Source organism: Ornithorhynchus anatinus, chromosome 1, assembly GCF_004115215.2.
Source record: "Ornithorhynchus anatinus isolate Pmale09 chromosome 1, mOrnAna1.pri.v4, whole genome shotgun sequence".
In the NCBI taxonomy this organism is placed as follows: domain Eukaryota; kingdom Metazoa; phylum Chordata; class Mammalia; order Monotremata; family Ornithorhynchidae; genus Ornithorhynchus; species Ornithorhynchus anatinus.
In genome coordinates, this window is record NC_041728.1 from 65,814,871 (window position 1) to 65,836,342 (window position 21,472).

At 51.4% G+C, this 21,472-nt stretch overlaps 1 protein-coding gene across 1 annotated transcript in view; it reads left to right on the plus strand.

Annotated features, from left to right (window-relative positions):
* Positions 1-2,453: 2,453 nt before the first annotated feature.
* The window catches only part of MAL (mal, T cell differentiation protein), a 30,172-nt gene continuing 11,153 nt past the window's right edge, over positions 2,454-21,472 (plus strand). Inside the window, exon 1 of the mRNA XM_029052214.2 lies at positions 2,454-2,945. Within this exon, the coding sequence (XP_028908047.1) occupies positions 2,496-2,945 (450 nt within the window). The 5' untranslated portion in view covers positions 2,454-2,495. The remainder of the gene's footprint in view (positions 2,946-21,472) is intronic.

Consider the following 21,472-nt stretch of genomic DNA (forward strand, 5'->3'; position numbering starts at 1 on the left):
TAGTACAGGGCCCTAGTGCTTAGTTCAGTGCCTGGCACATAGTAAGCGCTTAGTAGATACCATCTTTATTGTTATTACTATTATCGCTCCCATCTGCGGGCAGCGAGGTGGCACCTCCGTTGAGTAGACCCGGCCCAGGTTCCGTCCTTCACCTTGGCAGGCTCCTCGGTGCCTTCAGCTTACAGGGTCCCGGAAGTGAGCCCATCGCGACGGTGAATGTCTGTGGAATGAGAATTAGACTGGCCTAACTGGAACGAGGAAATGATCGAGGAACACAAATTCTTGCCGGTCCATTCAGCAGGGCGTTCCCGGCGGTGCGCAATTCACTTGTCTGATTGCTGAGTTCTTTCATCTGAACCTCAGGAAGGGACTGCCAGATCAAACCCAAACTCCCGGGGTGAGGTTCGGGGTCGAAATCCACCTCCTGCAGCTGGAAGGGTCTTTCTTTAGGGTGGTGGTGGGGGGAGAGAATCTAGACAGTGACCGGTGCATAGTAAGCAGTTAACAAATACCATTATTAGTATTTGTGCCCGGGAAAGGAAAAGAGGAGGGGGGAGAGAGGGGTATCACAGCCCGGCTTAGTGGAAAGAGCCCGAGCCTGGGAGTCAGAGCGCCCGTGTTCTAATCCCAACTCTCCTGTGTGACCTTGGGCAAATAATAATGTTGGTATTTGTTAAGCGCTTACCATGTGCAGAGCGCTGTTCTAAGCGCTGGGGTAGATACAGGGTAATCGGGTCGTGAGGCTCACAGTTAATCCCCGTTTTACAGATGAGGTAACCGAGGCACAGAGAAGTGAAGTGACTCGCCCACAGTCACACAGCTGCCAAGTGGCAGAGCCGGGATTCGAACTCATGACCTCGGACTCCCAAGCCCGGGCTCTTTCCACTGAGCCACGCTGCTTCATCACTTCACTTCTCTGGGCCTCAGTCCTCCCATCTGTAAAATGGGGATTAAGACTATGAGCCCCATGTGGGACAGGGACTGTGTCCGACCTGAGTAACTGATATCTACCCCAGCGCTTAGAACAGTGCTTGGCACATAATGAGCGTTTAACAAGTATCATAATTATTATTATCATGCCAACAGGGGGGCCCTTTGCTGGTCCAGGGGACTGTGAAGGAGCAGAGTCACCTCAGTCACGGAGCAGCAAGGCCAGAGGCGAAACCCACTGCTCCTCCCTCGCCAGCCTGGGCAGGACGTTCAGTACGGAGCTGGCACCTCCCCGGCCGGGCTCTGTGGCCGGGAGACTAGGGTGAGAGCCTGGGCGGAGTTGGAGAAGATGCCCCTTTCCCCCAATTTGTGCCGGCCTTGCCCCCGGATGGGGTGGGGAGGATGCACATTGCCGAGCGGTGGCACGGGGAAGGGGCAGAGGGGCACGTTGCGGCCAAACCAGCTTTGGTCGTCTCTACCCGGTTCCCCCTGATCGACGGAAGCGGAGAGGTGGGGCTGTGGTCCAGGCAGTACACACCCGAACTCTCCAGGTATTTTACGTGGAAGCTGCTCTTTTCATTCCAAACTTCCCAGATCGTTGCCTCGGTCTTCCACTTCCCTGAGCCACGGAGGAGGCTTGCTGGGTGAGGAGTGGGCAGAGCTCGCTCCTGCCCCCCGAATTCAAACGCGTCCCACTCGATCGGGGTATTTACCGAGTGCTGATTGCATGCGGGTTTCTGTGCCAAGCCTTGGGAGAGGACGATAGAATACAGTTAGTGGTTGAGAAGCAGCAAGAGTACGGACCTGCGTTCTAATTCCGGCTCCACCGCTTGCCGGCCGTGTGATCTTGGCAAGTCACTTCCATTGTTCTCGTCCGTCCGTCTCCCCCGATTAGACCGTAAGCCCGTCAGACGGCAGGGACCGTCTCTATCTGTTGCCGACTTGTTCATTCCAAGCGCTTAGTACGGTGCTCTGCACATAGTAAGCGCTCAATAAATACTATTGAATGAATGAATATCTCTCAACCTCGGTCCCTTCCTTGGTAAAATGGGGATTAAAACTGTGAGCCCCACGTGGGGCAGAGGATGTGTCCAACCCGAATAGCTTGTATCTCCCCCAGTGCTCAGTACAGTGCCTGGCACATAGGAAGCACTTACCAAATACATTTATTTATATTAATACCTGTCTGCCCCTCTGGACTGTGAGCTGGGTGTGGGCAGGGAACGGGTCTGTTTATTGTTATACTGTATTCCCCCAAGCGCTTAATACAGTGTTTTGCACACAGATGCTCAATATATATGACTGAATGAATGAATTGGCCATAATCATTACCATTATTGTTATTAGTTAGCAGACATGAGCCCTGCCCACGAGGTGTTTCCTTTCTAGCCGGGGAGCAGCAGCTCAAGTCGGTAGGACCAGCACCGAAAACCCGAAAGGATGCTCCGATTCAAGCCAAAAGATAAAAATAATAACGATTATTATTCTGAAAATGGATTATTATTATTATTATTCTTAGGACCTGCAACGAAAACTCGAAAAGATGCTCAAATGCCCGTCGAAAGATGCGCTTCCAAAGAAGAGCCAACGAGACGAGTCAGTCGTCGCCTCCCAGGTTCAGCAGCCGACGGACGGAAGCGATCTCGGCCCGATCGGGGGTCCTCTGCAGAGTGGCGGCCTGTGGGGACGGACACACCTTAACGACCACAGACGAGCAGGAAAATGCTGTCTTGCGCTCTCCCAGAGCCCATAGACACGCCTGCCGAGCTATGTGGCCACACCTATTTATTTCACTCCTCGCCGCCTCTTGGTTGTCAGGAAGCCAGCTCGGAATTCACCTCTCGAAGGAGGCTAAAAGGCAGCAGCGACTGCTTCCTCTTCTCAGAGAGAACCGGTCCGTCCGAGGAGCTGCCCTTGGAGAGAGCGAGATGTCGTCCGTGCCCACCGGAACCTCCCTGCCCAGTGGCTTTTCAGTCCTGGCCTCCTTCCCCGACCTTCTCTTCATTTTTGAATTCGTGAGTTTGCTCTTTTAAGACCGGGCGGTGGGGTGGGAGAGGGAAGAGGGATGAGAAAACCGAGCCCCCTTTTCGGCAAACGTGACCTCTGAGGAGAGGCAGCGGGTGGGCTCGCGGTCGAGGGTGGTCAGCGGTCCGTCCGGAGGAACGGGGCCCAGTAGGCGGAAGGCTGCCCGCGCTCCACACCTTAGGGCAGCTTCCTAAAATCCCCCAAATGCTGGAAGAGTTTGGCCCCTTCCAGTGAGGGAAGGCTTTCAATTTCTTAAGGCGACAGGTGGAAACCTCCAGATTTCCTTCTCTGGGATGGGGGCCTGAGCTGAGCTCTCTCTGGCTCCGCACCACTCCCGGTTAGTGCTAAAATACGGGATGGCGATGGACCGGTTTTAGGCCTGCGATGTTTCCACGCAAACTCCGTGATTAATATACGTATTCTTCGGCCTCCCATCATCATGTTAATGAAATGTACATCGCCTCGATTCTGTTTAGTTGCCATTGTTTTTACGAGATGTTCTTCCCCTCGACTCTATTGCCATTGTTCTCCTCTGCCCGTCTCCCCCCATTAGACCGTGAGCCCGTCAAACGGCAGGGACCGTCTCTATCTGTTGCCGACTTGTTCATTCCAAGCGCTTAGTACAGTGCTCTGCACATAGTAAGCGCTCAATAAATACTATTGAATGAATGAATGAATCATGGGAACGTGCTGGGTGAGAGCAATGAAGTTCCAGAGAGGGCTTTGTTTGTCTTTGGGTATCAGGAAAAACAACAGGATTATCCGTCAGGCAAAAGAAAAAGACCACTTGGCCCAGAATCTGGGCACCAGTTGGAAGAGGGGAGTATGGCTGTTCCATCTGGTAAATGCATTATTATTATTATTAGTGTAATTGTTGCTTTGGTCATTATTTTTGTTAGGTGTCTACTATGTGTCTAGGCATTGGTTCTAAGCACTGGGGTGAACATAAGTTAACTAGATTGGACACAGTCCCCATTTCACATGGAGCTCTCGGGCTAAGTAGGAGGGAGAACAGATATTGAATACCCATTTTACAGTTGTGGAAATTGAGGCACAGAGAAGTGAGCGTCTTGCCCAAACTCACACAACACGCAATTGGCGGAAACAGGAATAGAACCCGAGTCTTCCGACTCCCAGGCCCACGTTCTTTCCGTTAGGCCACGCTGCTTCTCGTCTTTCCGGACCTGGGAGTCAGAGGACCTGGGTTCTGATCCTGGTTCCTTGCCTTCTGGGTGACTTTGAGCTAGTCACTTTACTTCTCTGGGCCTCAGTTGCCTCATCTGTAAAATGGGGATGAAATAACTGTCTTTCCTATCCTTAGACTGTGAGCCTCATGTGGGATAAGGATGGTGCCTGGCCTGATTATCTTGTATCTATCCCACCATTGGCTTAGAACAGAGCTTGGCACATAGTAAGTGCCTAATATTTATTAACCGCAATGATTACTGTTATATGTGGTGAGAGAACTCATAAACCAAGACGATCTTGTGTCTATGCCAGTGCTTAGAAGAGTCCTTGGCAAATAGGATGCCCGTAACAAATATCACAGGGATTATTATTATTCGTGCTGAGAGAGACACAAAAGCCAAAAAGCAGTGTTCCCCAGTGGGGAGAGCACAAGCCTGGGAGTAAGAAGGATCTGGGTTCTAATCCCGGCTCCGCCACTCATATGCTGTGTGACCTTCTCTGGGCCTCAGTTACCTCATCTGTAATATGGGGATTAAGACTGTGAGCCCCACATGGGACTCTGACTCTGTCTCAACCTGATTAGCCCAGTGTTTAATTCAGCGCCTGGCACATCGTAAGGGCTTGACAAATGCCATAAAAAAACCACCAGAAGTTTCAGTCTTCGGGGCAGAAGTTTCAGTTGAACCTGGCTGAGAGATCAAAAGTCCTTCCCCGGGTCAACTTCCAGCCGCCCCTGTGTGCTGAATGGCTTTGGGCAAGTTTCCTAACTTCTCTGAACCTTATCTTTTCCTGCCCCGGGCTGGGAAGGGAACATCAAAGACCACATTCAGCGAGATGTTCTGAGTCCTAAAGTGTTGGTTTTAAAGCTTGGCCATGCCCTGCCACTTGTCAGCTGTGTGACTGTGGGCAAGTCACTTAACTTCTCTGTGCCTTAGTTACCTCAACTGTAAAATGGGGATTAACCGTGAGCCTCCTGTGGGACAAACTGATTACCCCAGCGCTTAGAACAGTGCTCTGCACATAGTAAGCACTTAAATACCGATATTATTATTATTATTATTATTATTATATTCTGTTTGGGCTCCTGCTAACTGACCTGCCTGTGCAGCAGCAGCCGAACGAAATCCTGGTCCTTCCCTCCGAAGCTCCTTGGCGTTCCTCCCTCCGTCCGCTCATCGGGAAGTGGGTGGCCTCTTGTGAGAGGGCGTCTCTCTGGGCCTACGCCTAAACTGGGCGGGCCGAGGGCCCCGGCGCCAGGTCGGCAGGGGGTCAAGATGTGGCTTCAGCTCGAGGTATTCGGGTAAGTGACTGGACTGTAGACAGTAAACTCTTTGTGGGCAGGGATCGCGACGACCAACTCTGTTTTATTGTACTTTCCCAAGTGCTCAGTACAGTGCTCTGCACCTAGTAAGCGCTTGATAAATGTAGGGAACGTGACTACCGACTCAGATGGCACTCTCCCAAAGGCTTAGTGAAGTGCTCTGCGCACAGTGAGCGTTGAATAAATGCTTAAAGTGCATTGTGCCTCACAAGAGGCAACCCACTTCCCAACGAGCAGCCAGTGGACTCTAGATTGCGAGCTTGTTGTGGGCAGGGAATATGTCCATTTCTTGTATTATTGAACTCTCCCAAACGCTTAGTAATAATAATAATGATGATGGTATTTGTGAAGCACTTACGATGTGCCAAGCACTGTTCCAAGTGCTGGGGTAGGCACAAGGTTGTCCCACTTGGGGCTCACGGTCTTAATCCCCGTTTTACAGATGAGGTAACTGAGGCACAGAGGAGTTAAGTGACTTGCCCAAGGTCACACAGCAGACAAGTAGCGGAGCTGGGATTAGAACCCACGACCTCTGCCTCCCAAGCCCGGGCTCTTTCCATTGAGCCTCGCCGCTTCTAGTGTAGTGCTCTGCACACAGTAAGCCTCAATAAATGCCACTGACTGACTACACACCACTGACGATGATAAATACCATTTATGGATTGATTGAATATGAGGTCAGACCGTCCGAATAACGGTCCCCCACTCTCCAGCCCTGTGGAAGCCGGGGGTCCGGTGGGCAGAGTTGCAGATGTGGGTTTTTCTTCCCTCTCTCTGCATCAGCAGGCTCCACTTGGGCACCCATCCAGTAAGATCCACTGCATCAGGGTATGTGTCTAAGCGATCCTGTTGCTTTGTACTCTCCTAAGTGCTCGGTACAGTGCTCTGCACACAGCAAGTGCTCAATAAATGCCATCGATGATAACGACGACGATGATAGGACCGAGCCCAGAACGCCGGATCTCAACGACCCTGACCGGCCCACCGGCCCAGGGGAGAGTGGGCCTGGGGCGTTGGAAGAAGTCGGAGCGCTTGGAGCACTGGAGTTCAGAGGAAGTGACTTCCTGTGCCTCAGAGCAAAATTCTGTTGACTTGGCTACAGGCAGAGGACAGTGACTGTTCGGAGCTGGAGTAAACCCCGATGCGTATGTTCTTGTATTGTTCTCGTCTGTCCGTCTCCCCCGATTAGACCGTAAGCCCGTCAGAGGGCAGGGACTGTCCCTATCTCTTACCGATTTGTACATTCCAAGTGCTTAGTACAGTGCTCTGCACAGAGTAAGCGCTCAATAAATACTATTGAATGAATGTCTGATAACCCAAGCCAGGCTTGCCCGATTCCCTGCTGCTGGAACCCGGCAGGAGCTAGTGGTGGGGCTTAACTTAGAAGACAAAATAGTTCACCCGGGGCTGTTAGGTAGTGTCCCCTGTGAGGGTCTCGCTCCCGACCGCACCCCTCGTCTATCTCTCATGGTCTTGTCTATCTCGCCCCCGATCTCCCGCCCATCACCTGCCTCTGGCCTGGGACGCCCTCCCTCCTCATATCCGACAGACAATGATTCTTCCCTGCTTCGAAGCCTTTTTGAAGACCCCTCTCCTCCAAGAGGCCTTCCCTGACTAAGCCCTCTTCCGCTCCCTTCCGCGTCGCCCTGAATCGATCCGTTTATTCAATTCCCCCTCGCACTTGCGGATATAGCGGTAATTTACTTCTGTCGATGTCTGTCTCCCCCTCTAGACCGCTGGTTGTGGGCAGGGAATGTGTCTGCCTATTGTTGAACTGTGCTCTCCCAAGCGTTTAGTTCGGTGCTCTGCTCACAGTAAGTGCTCAAAAAATAAGGATGGATGAAAAAAGTGGCATTAGGCTGGGAGTCCCAGGTGGGACAGGGACTGTGTCCAACCTGAGTAGCCAGCACCTACCCATGCATTTATTAATCATTCAATCAATCGTATTTATTGAGCGCTGTGTGCAGGGCATCATTCTAAGCCCTTTGGGGAATCACAGTGCTCGCACATAGTAAGTGCTTAATAACTACCCTAATTATTTCCTCATTTGGACTCCGATCGTTTCCGGAAGCCAGCAGCCGTGAGGGGGTGGCTTGGTCGGTGGTACTGGTCAGGCTGCAGTGGGCATCGAGCCCCTCTTGCAGCAAGACGGATTTAAGCCTCCTCTGACGATTCATTCAATCGTATTTATTAAGCACTTAACTGTGTGCAGAGCCCTTGATTGTTGAGCCCATTCACAGGGGCAGAGCAGAGTAAAATAAGAGATGAAAATTACCTGATGGATCAAGGTGCAGAAAAAAATCAATTAATCACAGGGCTCTCAAGATACCAAGTAGACAGTTCAGGAGGATGGTAAGCAACACTCTCAGAAAAGCAGCATGGTGTAGTGGTTAGAGCACGGGCCTTCTGCTCTGCCTCTTGGCTGCTGTGTGACATTGGGCAAGCCACTTAACTTCTCTGTGCCTCAGTGACCTCATCTGTAACTTGGGGGTTGAAACTGTGAGCCTCAAGTGAGGCAGGGACTACGTCCAACCCGATTTGCTTTTATCCACCCCAGCGCTCAGTACGGTGCCTGACACATACTAAGTGCTTAATACGTAGCACAGTTATTATTATTTTAGACTAAGTGCTGGACAGACTCCCAGCCTCGCAGGGGGATGGAGATTTGAGAGGGGCAGAGGCCGGGAGCATCCTGATAACCTCCAGAGCTAGGCTACCTTGGATCGGGTTGGGACCTGAGCTCCGTTTCTCCAGCTGGGGATGAAAAAACCTCTCCTCTCCCTAAACACTCCCCTTCTTTGCACCTTATAATCACGGGCTCACTGGAGTGCCTGGGGTCTCTGTTTTAATAATATTGGTATTTGGTAAGCGCTTACTATGTGCAGAGCGCTGTTCTAAGCGCTGGGGGAGATACAGGGTGATCAGGTCGTCCCACGTGAGGCTCACAGTCTTCTTCCCCATTTTCCAGATGAGGTCACTGAGGCACAGAGAAGTGAAGTGACCTGCCCACAGTCACACAGCTGACAAGTGGCAGAGCCGGGAGTCGAACCCATGACCTCTGACTCCGAAGCCCGGGCTCTTTCCACTGAGCCACGCTGCTTTACCCCCTGCACTTGTACAGATTCAGAGTCCAGAGCGACGTATAGTGGGTTTGTCTCAGTGGCACCCAGTGCTTAGAACAGTTCTTGGCACATAGTAAGTGCTTAACAAATACTGTAATTATTATGCTCAGCTCTGGGGCAGCGGGCACCTTGTTGTTTCAGTTTTTTTTTGGATGGCATTTGTTAAGCGCTTATTGTGTACCAGGCACTGTGATGATAATGTTGGTATTTGTTAAGCGCTTACTATGTGCAGAGCACTGTTCTAAGTGCTGGGGTAGACACAGGGGAATCAGGTTGTCCCACGTGGGGCTCACGGTTTTAATCCCCATTTTACAGATGAGGGAACTGAGGCTCAGTGAAGTGACTTGCCCACAGTCACACAGCTGACAAGTGGCGGATCTGGCATTCGAACCCATGACCTCTGACTTCCAAGCCCGGGCTCTTTCCATTGAGCCATGCTGCTTCTTCACTGTCCTAAGCACTGGGGTCGATACAAGGCTGGATGCATCCGTATCCCATGTGAGGCTGAGTCTTAATCCCCATTTTATAGATGCGGTAACTAAGGTGCAGAGAAGTGACTCACCCAAGGTCACACAGCAGACAAGTGGGGGATCCCGGATTAGAACCCATGTCCTTCCGACTCCCGGGCCCGTGCTCTAGCCCCTAGGCACACTGCTTCTCGCCTTTCCCCTCCGTGGCCTTTCCCCTGGACCGCGGGCAGGGCCGGTGGGGATGGCGGGGTGTGGCTTCTGATCCTTCCCCCAGTAACGGCTGCTCGACTGTAAGCAGCAGGTTTATCCTGTAAAGCCGGCGTTGAGTTACCGGTTGTTATGACCTCACGGGTCAACTGGAACCAGAGCGGCTTCAGGTCCGTTCTCCAGGGGCGAGCCACCGCTGCCTGCCCAGAGGAGCTGCTTTTCCAGTTTTTCGGGGCGAAACAAGGGCCCCCTGCTGAACCACCCATCCGAGGAAATCCTGCGGATCGGGAAGTCGTTTGGACCCGGCCCCCGTTACCAGCCTCGCCCCCGGAGCCGAGCCGGACGGTTCTGCCGCCCTCCGGGTCCAGCACGGGCCCGGAGCTGACGGTGGCCGGACTGGGGCCCGCCGAGGAGATCTTCCGCTTGTCGTTCACTCAGCCTGGTGCCAGGGGCTCGGGGTCATACGTTTTTCCTTCTCTGGTTTCCCTCCGGGGACGGACTCCTTGTATCCACAAGGAGTTGGCTGCTGAGACAAGGTATCTGAGTGGGCTGGTTTTACAGTCAACAAAGAGCGGGGAAAGCGAGTGGGCAGGGAATGTCTGTTTATCGTTCTATCGTACTCTCCCAAGCGGTTAGTACAGTGCTCTGCAGTAAGTGCTCAATAAATACCATCGAACGAATGAATGAATGAAAGAGGGTCTCAGGACACAAATCCCAGGAGAGATCCAGACCGGATTTTTTTTTCCAGCTGGGTTGCTTCCTCCTAGGGCTCCACCTTTCCGTCAGCTTTTTCCTGATGGACGAATCTGGCCTGTGGAGTGTGGTGGTGATGGGATGGGGGATTTTTTTTTTTTTAATTGTATCCGTTAAATGTTCACTATGTTCCAGGCACTGTACTAAGCACTGAGGTAGATAATAATAATGTTGGTATTTGTTAAGCGCTTACTATGTGCAGAGCACTGTTCTAAGCGCTGGGGTAGATACAGCATAATCAAGCTGTTCCACGTGAGGCTCACAGTTAATCCCCATTTTACAGATGAGGGAACTGAGGGACAGAGAAGTGAAGTGACTTGCCCACAGTCACACAGCTCACAAGCGGCAGAGCCGGGAGTCAAACCCACGATCTCTGACTCCACTGAGCCATGCTGCTTCCCAAGATACAAAGTAATCAGGTTGGGCCCAGTCCACGTCCCACATGGCGCTTACAGTCTTAATCCCCATTTGACAGAGGAGATAACTGAGGCCCAGAGAAGTGAAGTGACTTGTCCAAGGTCACCGAGCAGCAGACAAGTTGGCAGAGCCAGGCCTAGAACCCAAATCCTTCTGACTCCCAGGCCCGTGCTCTATCCCTGGGGCGCTGTGGAGCCCAGGACACCGAAACAACCCGAAAGCTTGGAGCCAGGGAAGGACAGTCATAATAATGATGGTGTCTGCTAAGTGCTTACTATGTGCCAAGCATTGTATCAGGTGTTGGAGCAGGTATAAGATAATCAGGTTGGACACGGTGCCGTGTCCCACATGGAGCTCATGGTCTAAAGGACAGGGGAGAACAAGTACTGAATCAACATTTTACAGATGAAGAAACCGAGTCAAGTCAATTGTACATACTGAGCACATACTGTGTGCAGAGCACTGTACAAAGTACAATATAACGATAAACTTTTCTGTGTGGCATAGTGGACAGAGCAAGGGTCTGGGAGTGAGAAGGTCATAGGTTCTAATTCCGGTTCCGCCATTTGTCTGCTCTGTGACCTTGGGCAAGTCACTTCACTTCTCTGGGCCTCAGTTACCTCATCTGTAAAATGGGGATTCAGAGTGTGAGCCCCATGTGGGACAGGGACAGTGTCCAACCTGATTAACTTGTAACTACCCCAGCACTTAAAACAGTGCTTAACACATAGTAAGCACTTAAGTACCATAATTATTATTATAAATGGACATATTCCCTGCCTACAGTGAGCTTACAGTCTAGAGGGAGAGACAGACATTAGTATAAATAAAGTACAGATATGGACATAAGTGCTATGGGGCTGGGAGGGGAGAATGAATAAAGGGAGCAAGTCAGGCTGACACAGAAGGGAATTAAGGAAAAGGAAAAGAAGGTTTGGTCAGGGAAGGCTTTGTACTTAGAACAGTGCTTGGCACATAGTAAGCCCTTAACAAATGCCATCATTATCATAGACGGGCTGGAGGAGAAGTGAGGGGAGATGCTCCTGGTAGGTCAGGAGTGGGTAAGTGAGCTCTCACTATTCTCTAGCTCTCAGGGCTGGTCTGGATCAGGGATCTCGGTGGTAAGATGCACACTCATTTATTGGCATCATTGATTACTGATTATGTCGAAAAGTGTTCTGAAATTGGCTGAAGAGGAGTCTGGGTAGGTCCTTGGACCAGAGGCCCCTACTGGATCTCCAGAGGGAGAGCCAGGGATAGAGAGGGGAGAGTCAGGGATGGAGAAGGGAGGGTTAAGGGTGTTGGATGATCCGTGCTGGGTCACTAGAAGGAGAGTCGGGGGGGAGCCTGGAGGGTTAGGGGTGTTGAATGGGCAGGGATGGAGAGGGGCGGGCTAGGGAGATTGGATGGTCTGTGCTGGGTCACTGGAGGGACAGTCAGGGATGGAGAGGAGAGGTCCATCACTATCCACGAGAGAGGGTGTCCATGAGCACTCAGTTCCTCTAATCATGCTGGGACCCCTGATGGAGAGAGAGAGAGTCCTGGGCTATTCGGAGTTGACTCCGAGGGGTGTTCTATGGGGTCAGTTGCACTAATCTGTCTAGTGGAATCTCCTAAATCTCCTGTGGATTGAGATGGTCCTCTCCCCTGCCTCCCAGCTCTGCTTCAACCTGGGCCTGTAGCCTCCCTGTTGTGTGGGAAAGGAATTGGTCTGGGGGAGGAAGGGAGGGGACAGATTCCCCCAGCATAAGGTCCATCACCGACTCGAAGACTCCTCGGACAATTCTGGTCCCGGAGCGGGGCCTCGGCTGACAGTCGGCGGCTTTGAATTCCCACCAGAGTGGCTAGCCGGGGAGGGGTGCGGCTGAGGTGGGACTCCAGGGCGGGAAAGCTGGACGATGAGGATTTTCTGCCAGAATTCTGTTAATTTCCCCTTCTGCCCCTCGGGATTTCCGCCTCCCTCAGCTTCTCCAGCCTGTTTTGTCGGGCCATGTAGCCAAGGGCTATTTAATAGCTGTCACTCCCTTAGGTGACTGCGTTCCTGGCATTTCAGTGAAAGGTGAAAAGTTCTCCTGTCAAAGGTAGTGATCGGTTTAATGGTCCTTGCAAGCCAGCACCTGCCCGAGGTCCAAAGGCTCTGAGGAAGGAAAGATGTAAATGGATACAGCTCCTGGGGCCTCTGGGCTGGCCTAGTTTCAGAGGTAGCAGGTGAGGGCTCTGATAAAGGTCGGGAACATCTGAGGCTCCGAGTGGAGGTTCGAGGTTGCATCTGGTGGAAATTTTTCTAGGTTGTTTTCTGGTTGTTTTCCAGGTTCTGTGCTTGAGGGGGGCTCCCAGAAAGAACACTGCCTGGGGAGTTGGGACTCCTGGGTCCTAATCTGGGCATGGCCATCTGCCTGCTCCGTGATCTTGCACAAATCACTTAACTTCTGTGGGCCTCTGTTTCCTCATCTATAAAATGGGATGAAATATCTATTTTCCACTTGAACTGTGAACCCCATGTGGGACAGGGACTGTGTCTGATTTGTTTATCTTAATAATAATAATAATAATTGTAGGATTTGTTAAACACTATATGCCAGGCACTGTAATAAGCCCTGGGGTAGATGCAAGATAATCGTGTTGGACACAGTCCTGTCCCACTCGGGACTCACTCTCTTAATCTCCATTTTACAGTTAAGGGAACTGAGGCACCGTGAAGAGAAGTGACTTCCCCAAGGTCTGCTAGCAGACAAGTGACAGAGCTGGGATTAGAACCCAGATCCTTCTGACTCCCAGGCCCGTACTCTATCCCCTTGGCCACGCTGCTCCTCCCCAGGGCTTAGCATAGCACTGGGCCCATAGTAAGCACTCAACAACTACTGCAACTATTATAATTTTGTTTCTAAGGCTTTGGCCTATTTTTTTTGAGTCCCAGGTTCTGATCCTGGCTTTGGGTTTGCACAGCACCCAACCTGGTGATGTGGGATCAGAACTCCATCCCCTCTGGTCTTCCCCTGGGTGAGGTGAGGTCAAGCCAGTGCAGATCTGAGGAACCAGGAAATAAAAATAAAAGAAATTGTCATATTTGTTAAGTGCTTACTATGTGCCAGGCACTGTACTGAGCACCGGAGAAATCCTTCCTTTGAAATCATGAAACTGCATCGCCTAGTGGATAGAGCGCAAGCCTGGGAGTCAGAAAGACTGGGTTCTAAACCTGGCTCTGCCACTTGTCTGCTGGGTGACCTTGAGCAAGTCATTTAACTTCCCAGTGCCTCGGTTACCCCATCTGTAAAATGGGGATTAAGACTCTGAGACCCATGTGGGGACATGGTCTGTGTCCAACCTGATAAGCTTGTAAATACTCCAGCACTTAGTACAGTGTCTTGCACATAGAGTAAATACTTAGCAAACACTATTAAAAAAAAATCCATGAGGGGTTACTCAGAGGCCTTGTGCATGCCGAATCCATGCACGGTGCCATTTATGGGAATTCCTTTGGGCCCTCTACTCTGCAGGTGTTCCCTTGGTATCCTGCATTCACTCATTCATTCAATCATATTTATTGAGCACTTACTGTGTGCAGAGCACTGTACTAAGCGCTTGGAAAATCCAATCCTGCATGGCCCCCTACCACAGAGATGAATAGAACTGGGTGGCTCCTTGACCATCAGGAGCAACAGGAGGCAGGGGAATGGCTTAAATGACCTTCAACAATCCCTTCTCTGGCCCTGAGAGCTCTCCTCTGTCAGATTCAGGCGGCCTCAGAGCTTCCCAGACAAGGGCGTACGAGGAATCAGGCCGCAAGATTATGCATCTGCTAGAGTTTTGTAAAAGTTGGAAAAAAAAATTTCCCAATTTTCTTCTGGTGTGGTCCAAACCGCTGGCACTTCTTCCTCCGCTGGGAGCAGGCCGCTTTTCCCAGAAGGCTGTAGACCGGTTATCAATGGAGAAGGGGCTAGAGGGGGGGTCCACGCTCCAAAAACCGGGCTGATATTTATCCAGTTTTCTAGCACAGGCAAGGCAGAAACCCGAGGGTCCCGGCTGCAGCCGAGCGGTTCCTAGCAGTTTTTGAAGAGCGGCGGCCTTGGGCGTGGCCGGTTGGGATTTTCTGCCATTCTCCGAGTCCCCCTTCTCGACTTCCGCAGCCGAGCGATCTAACATTGGATGTCGGATCTCGTCTGCGGTTTCCTTGGCGCCGCTGACCATGTGCGGGATGGAGAGGAGAGCAATGAGGCCCAGTATGGACCTTCAGAAGTCATTTGAGCCATCCCCCTGCCCGCTGCCACTCTCTGTGACTGGGGAGCTACTCAGTTCTCACTGATCTTTGGGGGCGGGGGAGATGCCACCCAAGATACCCAGGATACAGTGCCCCCGCATGTAGCAGCAGGAGGTGGTGTGGGCTGGAATTCGGATGGTGCTTTTGGCCCTGAGGGGCAGAGTTTGGTCCCCTCCCCTTTTTTATGGTATTCGTGAAGTGCTCGCTATATGCCAGGCCTTGTACTAAGCGCTGGGGTAGATACAAGCTAATCAGGTTGGACATAGTCCCTGTCCCACGTAGAGCTACCGGTCTCAATCTCCATTTTCCATTTGAGGTAACTGAGACCCGGAGAAGTGAAGCGACTTGCTAAAGGTCACCCGACAGACGAGCGGTGGAGCTGGGAGTAGAACCCGGGTCCTCTCACTCCCAGATCCACGCACATGCCACTGGGCCGTGCTCCATTCATCCCAAATTGATTCCTGGAATCTCACCCTCTCCAACCATCCGCCTATATGGAGTTTCCACCCTACCTCTTCAGGAGGCTCGGCTCTCACTCAAAGGCCCGAGCCTTTAGCCAGGGGAGTTGAGGAAGCCATTTTGGAGGTGTGGTGACGGAAACCGCCTCTCCCTCCGCCAGAGCACGAGTGGGACGATGCTTTTCTGGCCAGGCGGGGCCCGTTTCTGCTCACCTGAGCCACCTTTACCCGCTGCCCATCTTCCCACATGCGTCTTACCAGCCTCAAGTTGGCTCTGGCACCAGCTTTGCATTGGCCCTGATACCCTGGTTCCAATCCCAGCTCCACCATATGTCTGCTGTGTGACCTCGGGCAAGTCACTTCTCTGGGCCTGTTTCCTCATCTATAAAATGGGGGTTGAGACCGTGAGCCCCACGTGGGACAGGGACTGTGTCCAACCCGATTTACTTATATCCACCCCAGTGCTTAGTACAGTCCTTGGTATATAGTAAGCACTTAGCAAATACCACAATTATTATTATTACCTGATTTGCGTTGCTTCCCGTAGCCTTTCACCGTAGACCAGCACAGGAAGGGGCTCCCGCCTTCTGTTGCCGTTCGTTGACAGACCCCGCCTCCGCCCTCCAGGGCAGGGGCCCATCCGGGTCATTGCCTTTTGGAAATAAAGGGAAATGAAAGATCCAGAGGGAGAGGCAGGGGCAGGCTGGGGCAGGCTTGCCCTTCGCTTGCCTTGTGTTTGGTTTCCAAGCCCTAAAGATGGAGAGGTCATCCAGACTGCCAGTGCAGCCCTCCCGCTGAGCCTGTCAGCTCCCGTAGGGCTGGGGCCATGCCCACCTACTCTGGAAAAGCAGCGTGGCTCAGTGGAAAGAGTCCGGGCTTGGGAGTCAAAGGTCATGGGTTCAAATCCCGGCTCAGCCACTTGGCAGCTGTGTGACTGTGGGCAAGTCACTTCACTTCTCTGTGCCTCAGTTGCCTCATCTGTAAAATGGGGATTAACTGTGAGCCTCACGTGGGACAACCTGATTACCCCGTGTCTACCCCTGCGCTTAGAACAGTGCTCTGCACATAGTAAGCGCTTAACAAATACCAACATTATTATTACTGGGGCTTCCCGTGCACTCAGTACAGTGCTCTGCCCAAAGAAACACTCAATAAATACCACTGATTGATTGATGGATGGGCAGATTGCTTGCAGCTATGGGGACTGAAAGAGAGAGAGATTTGCTGATGGGAGATTGGATGTAATCTTTGCCGCTGGAGTCTTCCACTAAAAAACGGTGATTTTCCCCCTGGGGTCCCTTGGGGCTCAGAGCTAGCTGCAGTTAGAGGCTCGATCAGCAGGCACGAAACTCCATTTCAAAGAAAACACGGGGAGGATCCAGCTTCTCTCCACACGAAGTCTGGAGCTGGATGCTTCATTTGAGGAGGACTCTGTGACACTGAACTCCTCAGAGGGGCCTAGGGGAAAGAGCACAGGCCTGGGAACCAAAGGACCTGAGTTCTAATCCTGGCTCAGTCAATCGTATTTATGTCTGCAGAGCACTGTACTAAGCACTTGGGAGAGTACAATATAACAGAGTTAGTAGATCTGTTCGCTGCCCACAAGGAGCATAATAATAATAATGACTGGGTATTTTTAACTGTTTCCTGTGTACCCGGCACTGTACTAAGAGCTGGGGAGGATACAAGCAAATCAGGTAGGACACAGTCCCTGTCCCGCATGGGGCTCACAGTCTTAATCCTCATTTTAGAGATGAGGTAACTGAAGCACAGAGAAGTAAAGTGACTTGCCCAAAGGCCACACAGCAGACAAGAGGCGGAGCCAGGATTGCAGTCTAGAAGGGGGGATAGGGCATTAAAATAAATACGTTTTGGATATGGACATAAGTGCGGTGGGGCTGAGGGTGGAGTGAATAAATGGTGCAAATGCAAGTGCAAGGGCGATGAAGAGGAGGGGGAGAGGAAACGAGGATCTGGGAAGGCTTCTTGGAAGAGACATGATTTTAATGAGGCTTTGAAGATGGGGAGAGTGATTATTGAATATGAAGGGGGAGGAGGTTCCAGGCCAGAGAAAGGATGTGGGCGAGGGATTGGCGGTGAGATTCATTCAATAGTATTTACTGAGCGCTTACTATGTGCAGAGCACTGTACTAAGCGCTTGGACTGTACAATTCGGCAACAGATAGAGACAATATAGAGTGAATTAGTAGGTGTTAGAGGAGCAAAGTATGTAGTCTGGGTGGTAGTAGGAAATCAGAGGTGAGCTAGGAGGAGGCAAGGAGATTGAGTGCTTTAAAGTCAATGGCAAAGCGTTTCTGCTTGGTGAGGAGGTAGGTGGGCAACCACGGGGGTTCTTGAGCAGTCAGGAAACATGGACTGAATGCTTTTGTAGAAAAATGACAGAACAGCAAATGCGCCCCAATCAATCAGTCGTATTTATTGAGCGCTTACTGCGTGCCGAGCACTGCACCGAATGTTCGCAGAGTCGGCAGACACGTTCCCTGCCCACAAGGTGCTTACCGTCCAGAGGGGAAGACGGACATTATAAACACTTATGGCTATGAACACAAGCGCTGTGGGTTTGAGGGTGGGGTGACCCACCGAGTGGCTCAAGGGAACAGATCCAAGGGCAAGGGTGACGCAGAAGCGGGGGGGGGGGGGGAGTGGGGGAAAAGAAAACTTAGTTGGAGAAGACGGACCTTGAGGGGGAATCAGCCTGGAAAGTGCAATAAGCAATTTAAAGACCCCGTGAAGCCCAGTCTCAAACAGTGTGACCCAGTGGTGGATGGTTGGGAGATCACAGGAAGAGCCAGATCGGCCTGACTGTTGGGAGACCACTGTAGGAGACAGATCAGCTTGACCGTTGGGAGAATCTCGGCTCTGCCGCTTCTCTGCTGTGTGACCTTGGCAAGTCACATGACTTCTCTGTGCCTCAGTTACCTCGTCTATAAAAAATGGGGATTAAGAGCGTGAGCTCAATCGAGGACAGGGACTATGTCCAACCTGATTAACCTGTATCTGCCTTAGTGCTTTGAACGGTGCTTGGCACGTTGTAAGCACTTAACAAGTACTATTATTATTGTTATCATCAGCCTGGCTATTGGGAGACCACTAAAGGAATCAGAGCAGCTTGGCCCCTGGGAGACCACAGCAGGAGTCACATCAGCATGGTGTAGTGGTTAAAGCACGGGCCTGGGAGTCAGAAGGTCATGGGTTCTAATCCCTACTCCGTCACTTGCCCGCTGGGTGACCTTGGGGAAGTCACTTCAAAGCAGCTTGGCTCAGTGGAAAGAGCCTGGGCTTGGGAGTCAGAGGTCGTGGGTTCTAATCCCGGCTCTGATGCTTGCCAGCTGTGTGACTTTGGGCAAGTTACTTAACTTCTCTGTGCCTCAGTTACCTCATCTGTCAAATGGGGATTAAAACTGTGAGCCCCACGTGGGACAACCTGATCACCTTGTATCCCCCAGCGCTTAGAACAGTGCTTTGCACATAGTAAGCGCTTACCAAATACCACCATTTATTTTTTTTCTCTGTGCCTCGTTACCTCATCTATAAAATGGGGATTTGAGCCTGTGACCCCCCCCCCCCCACGTGGGACAGGGTCTGTGTCCAACCTGATTTGTTTGTACCAACCCCAGCGCTTAGTACTGTGCCTGGCACATAGTAAGCGCTTAACAAATGCCAGAATTATTATCATCATCAGCCTGACACGCAGAGGCAGAGAGTGGGGCTGGTCTCCCGGAACGGAGCGTTCAGGTGGCAGGCTTGAGTGCGGAATCAGTCCCTGGCATCAACACAGCAGGGAGTCAACTTTCAGAGCAAACAATACCAGCGGGAGTGAAGGTCACAGATGGGTCCTCTCACCCACATCCTCGTGCTCTCCGCCCATGGACTCGGCAGAGGTCAGGGCCTGGCTTTCCCAGCGTTTCCCAGTCAGGGCCTGGCTTTCCCAGCGGTTCCCAGACCCCCGTCCCCTCCTCAGCTCTGACCGCCGCTCCAGCCTCTCTAGCTCGACCCTTCTGCCTCCTCAGCTCCTTCCTCCTCCTCTTCCCGTTGCTCTTCCTCTTTCTCAGCTGCTGTCCTTCGCGGAGCCGAGGTATTCCAGCCAATCCCCTCCGGGAAGCCATCTCGGAGCCCCCCCCTTACAAAGCTTGGGTCGGGGAGACCTGCATGGAGTCAGTCGTCAGTCAGTTTCTGAGTGCAGAACACTGTACTAAGCACTTGGGAGAGTACAATAGAACAATATAACAGACACATTCCATTCATTCAATGGTATTTATAATAATGTTGGTATTTGTTAGGCGCTTACTAGGTGCAGAGCAGTATTTATAATAATGTTGGTATTTGTTAAGCGCTTACTATGTGCAGAGCACTGTACTAAGCGCTTGGAATGTACAAATCGGTAACAGAGACAGTCCCTGCCCTTTGACGGGCTTACGGTCTAATCGGGGGAGACAGACAAGAACAATGGCAATAAATAGAATCAAGTGCCAATAAATAGCAACGAGCTTATGGTCTAGAGGAGACAACCTGGCCCTGGGTATTCATTCACCTTGGGCAGGGAATGTGTTTATTGTTATATTGTACCCTTCAGAGCATTTAGAAGCACTCAATAAGTACAAATTGAGTGGCTGAGTGACCCAATTTGGTAACAGTGGGGGTCAGTCAAGAAACGACCTAGTCGGGACTCAGAGGATCAGGTGGGTGGAATCGGTGTTCACCTCAAACACAGCAATTTTCCACTATTGAAATGAGAAGCAGGGTGGCCTAGTGGAAAGAGTTGGATGACTCCAGCTGCCAATAAAAGCAGTGTGGCCCAGTGGAAGGAGCCTGCGCCTGGAAGTGAGAGGACATGCGTTCTATTCCCGGCTCTGACACGCGTCTGCTGTGTGACCTTGGGCAAGTAACTTCACTTCTCTGGGCCTCGGTTCCCTCATCTGTAAAATGGGGATTAAGATTGTGGGCCCCATGTGGGCAGGGACTGTGTCCAACCTGAGTTGCTTGTATCCACCCCAGTGTTTAGAACAGTGCTTGGCACATAGTAAGTGCTTAACAAATACCAAAATTATTGTTATTATTATAACTCCAGGCTTGATGGCTGTGGTCTCTGGCAGCTGGTCTGGTCACGGATCCTAATAATAATGATAGTAATAATAATTATGCTACTTGTTCGGTGCTTACTATGTCCCAGGCACTGTTCTAAACGCTGGGGTAGATATAATGTAATGAGGTTGGACACCATCCATATCCCCAGTGTGACTCACCGTCTTAATCCCCATTTTACAGATGAGGTAACTGAGGCACAGAGAAGGGAAATGACTTGCCCAAAACCACACAGCAGACAAGAGGCTGATTATTAGAACTCATGTCCTTCTGACTCCCAGGTCTGTGCTCTATCCATTAGGCCACGCTGCTTGTTGGAGAACAGGGCATAGCATGTTGCTGCCGCTTTCAGAGTCTCTCTCAAGTTGCCAAGCTGGGGTGGAGAGTGGGCTGAAGAGGGCTAGGGGATGGGTTGGCTGACTGCAGGCCTAACCAGCCTTTTTTCTTCATTATTTATTCAATCTTATTTATTGAGCGCTTACCTTTACCCAGTCATCTAAGGCAAAGTGAGCTTCCATCACTCCAGCTGGTTTGGGAGACCTGGCCCTGAATGATGATAGTAATGATGATAATGGTGTTTGTTAAGTGCTTACTATGTGCCAGGCTCTGTTCTAAGTAGTGGGGTGGATACAAGCAAATCGAGACCTGGCTAAGAGCTGGGGCCGAGACAAGATGATCAGATAGGACACAGTCCCTGGCCCTCGCAGGGCTCGCAAGTGAAGAGGAAGGGAGAGCCAGGATCCTTTCCCTATTTTACAGAGGTGGAAACTGAGCAATAGAGAGCTTAAGAGACTTGTCCAAAGTCACACGGCAGGCAAAAAAAGGTGGACCTGGGAGTAAAACCATAACAATGATAATAATAACAATAAGAAGAAAAGAGGCAATTGTTAAACGCTTACTAGGTGCCAAGCACCGTTGTAAGCGCTGGTGTAGATACAAGTTAATTAGGTTGGCCCAGTCCCTGTCCCGCATGGGGCTCACACCCCTAATCCCCATTTTTCAGATGAGGTCACTGAGGCCCAGAGAAGTGAAGTGACTTGCCCAAGGTCACACAGCAGATATGTGGCGAAGCTTGGAAGAATCCAGGTCCTACTGACTCCCGGGCCCATGTTCTATCCATTAAGCCATACTGATTTATTAAGCACTTACAATGTATCGAGGACTAAGTGCTGGGGAGGATACAGGGTAATTGGGTTAGACACCGTCCCTGTCCCACACAG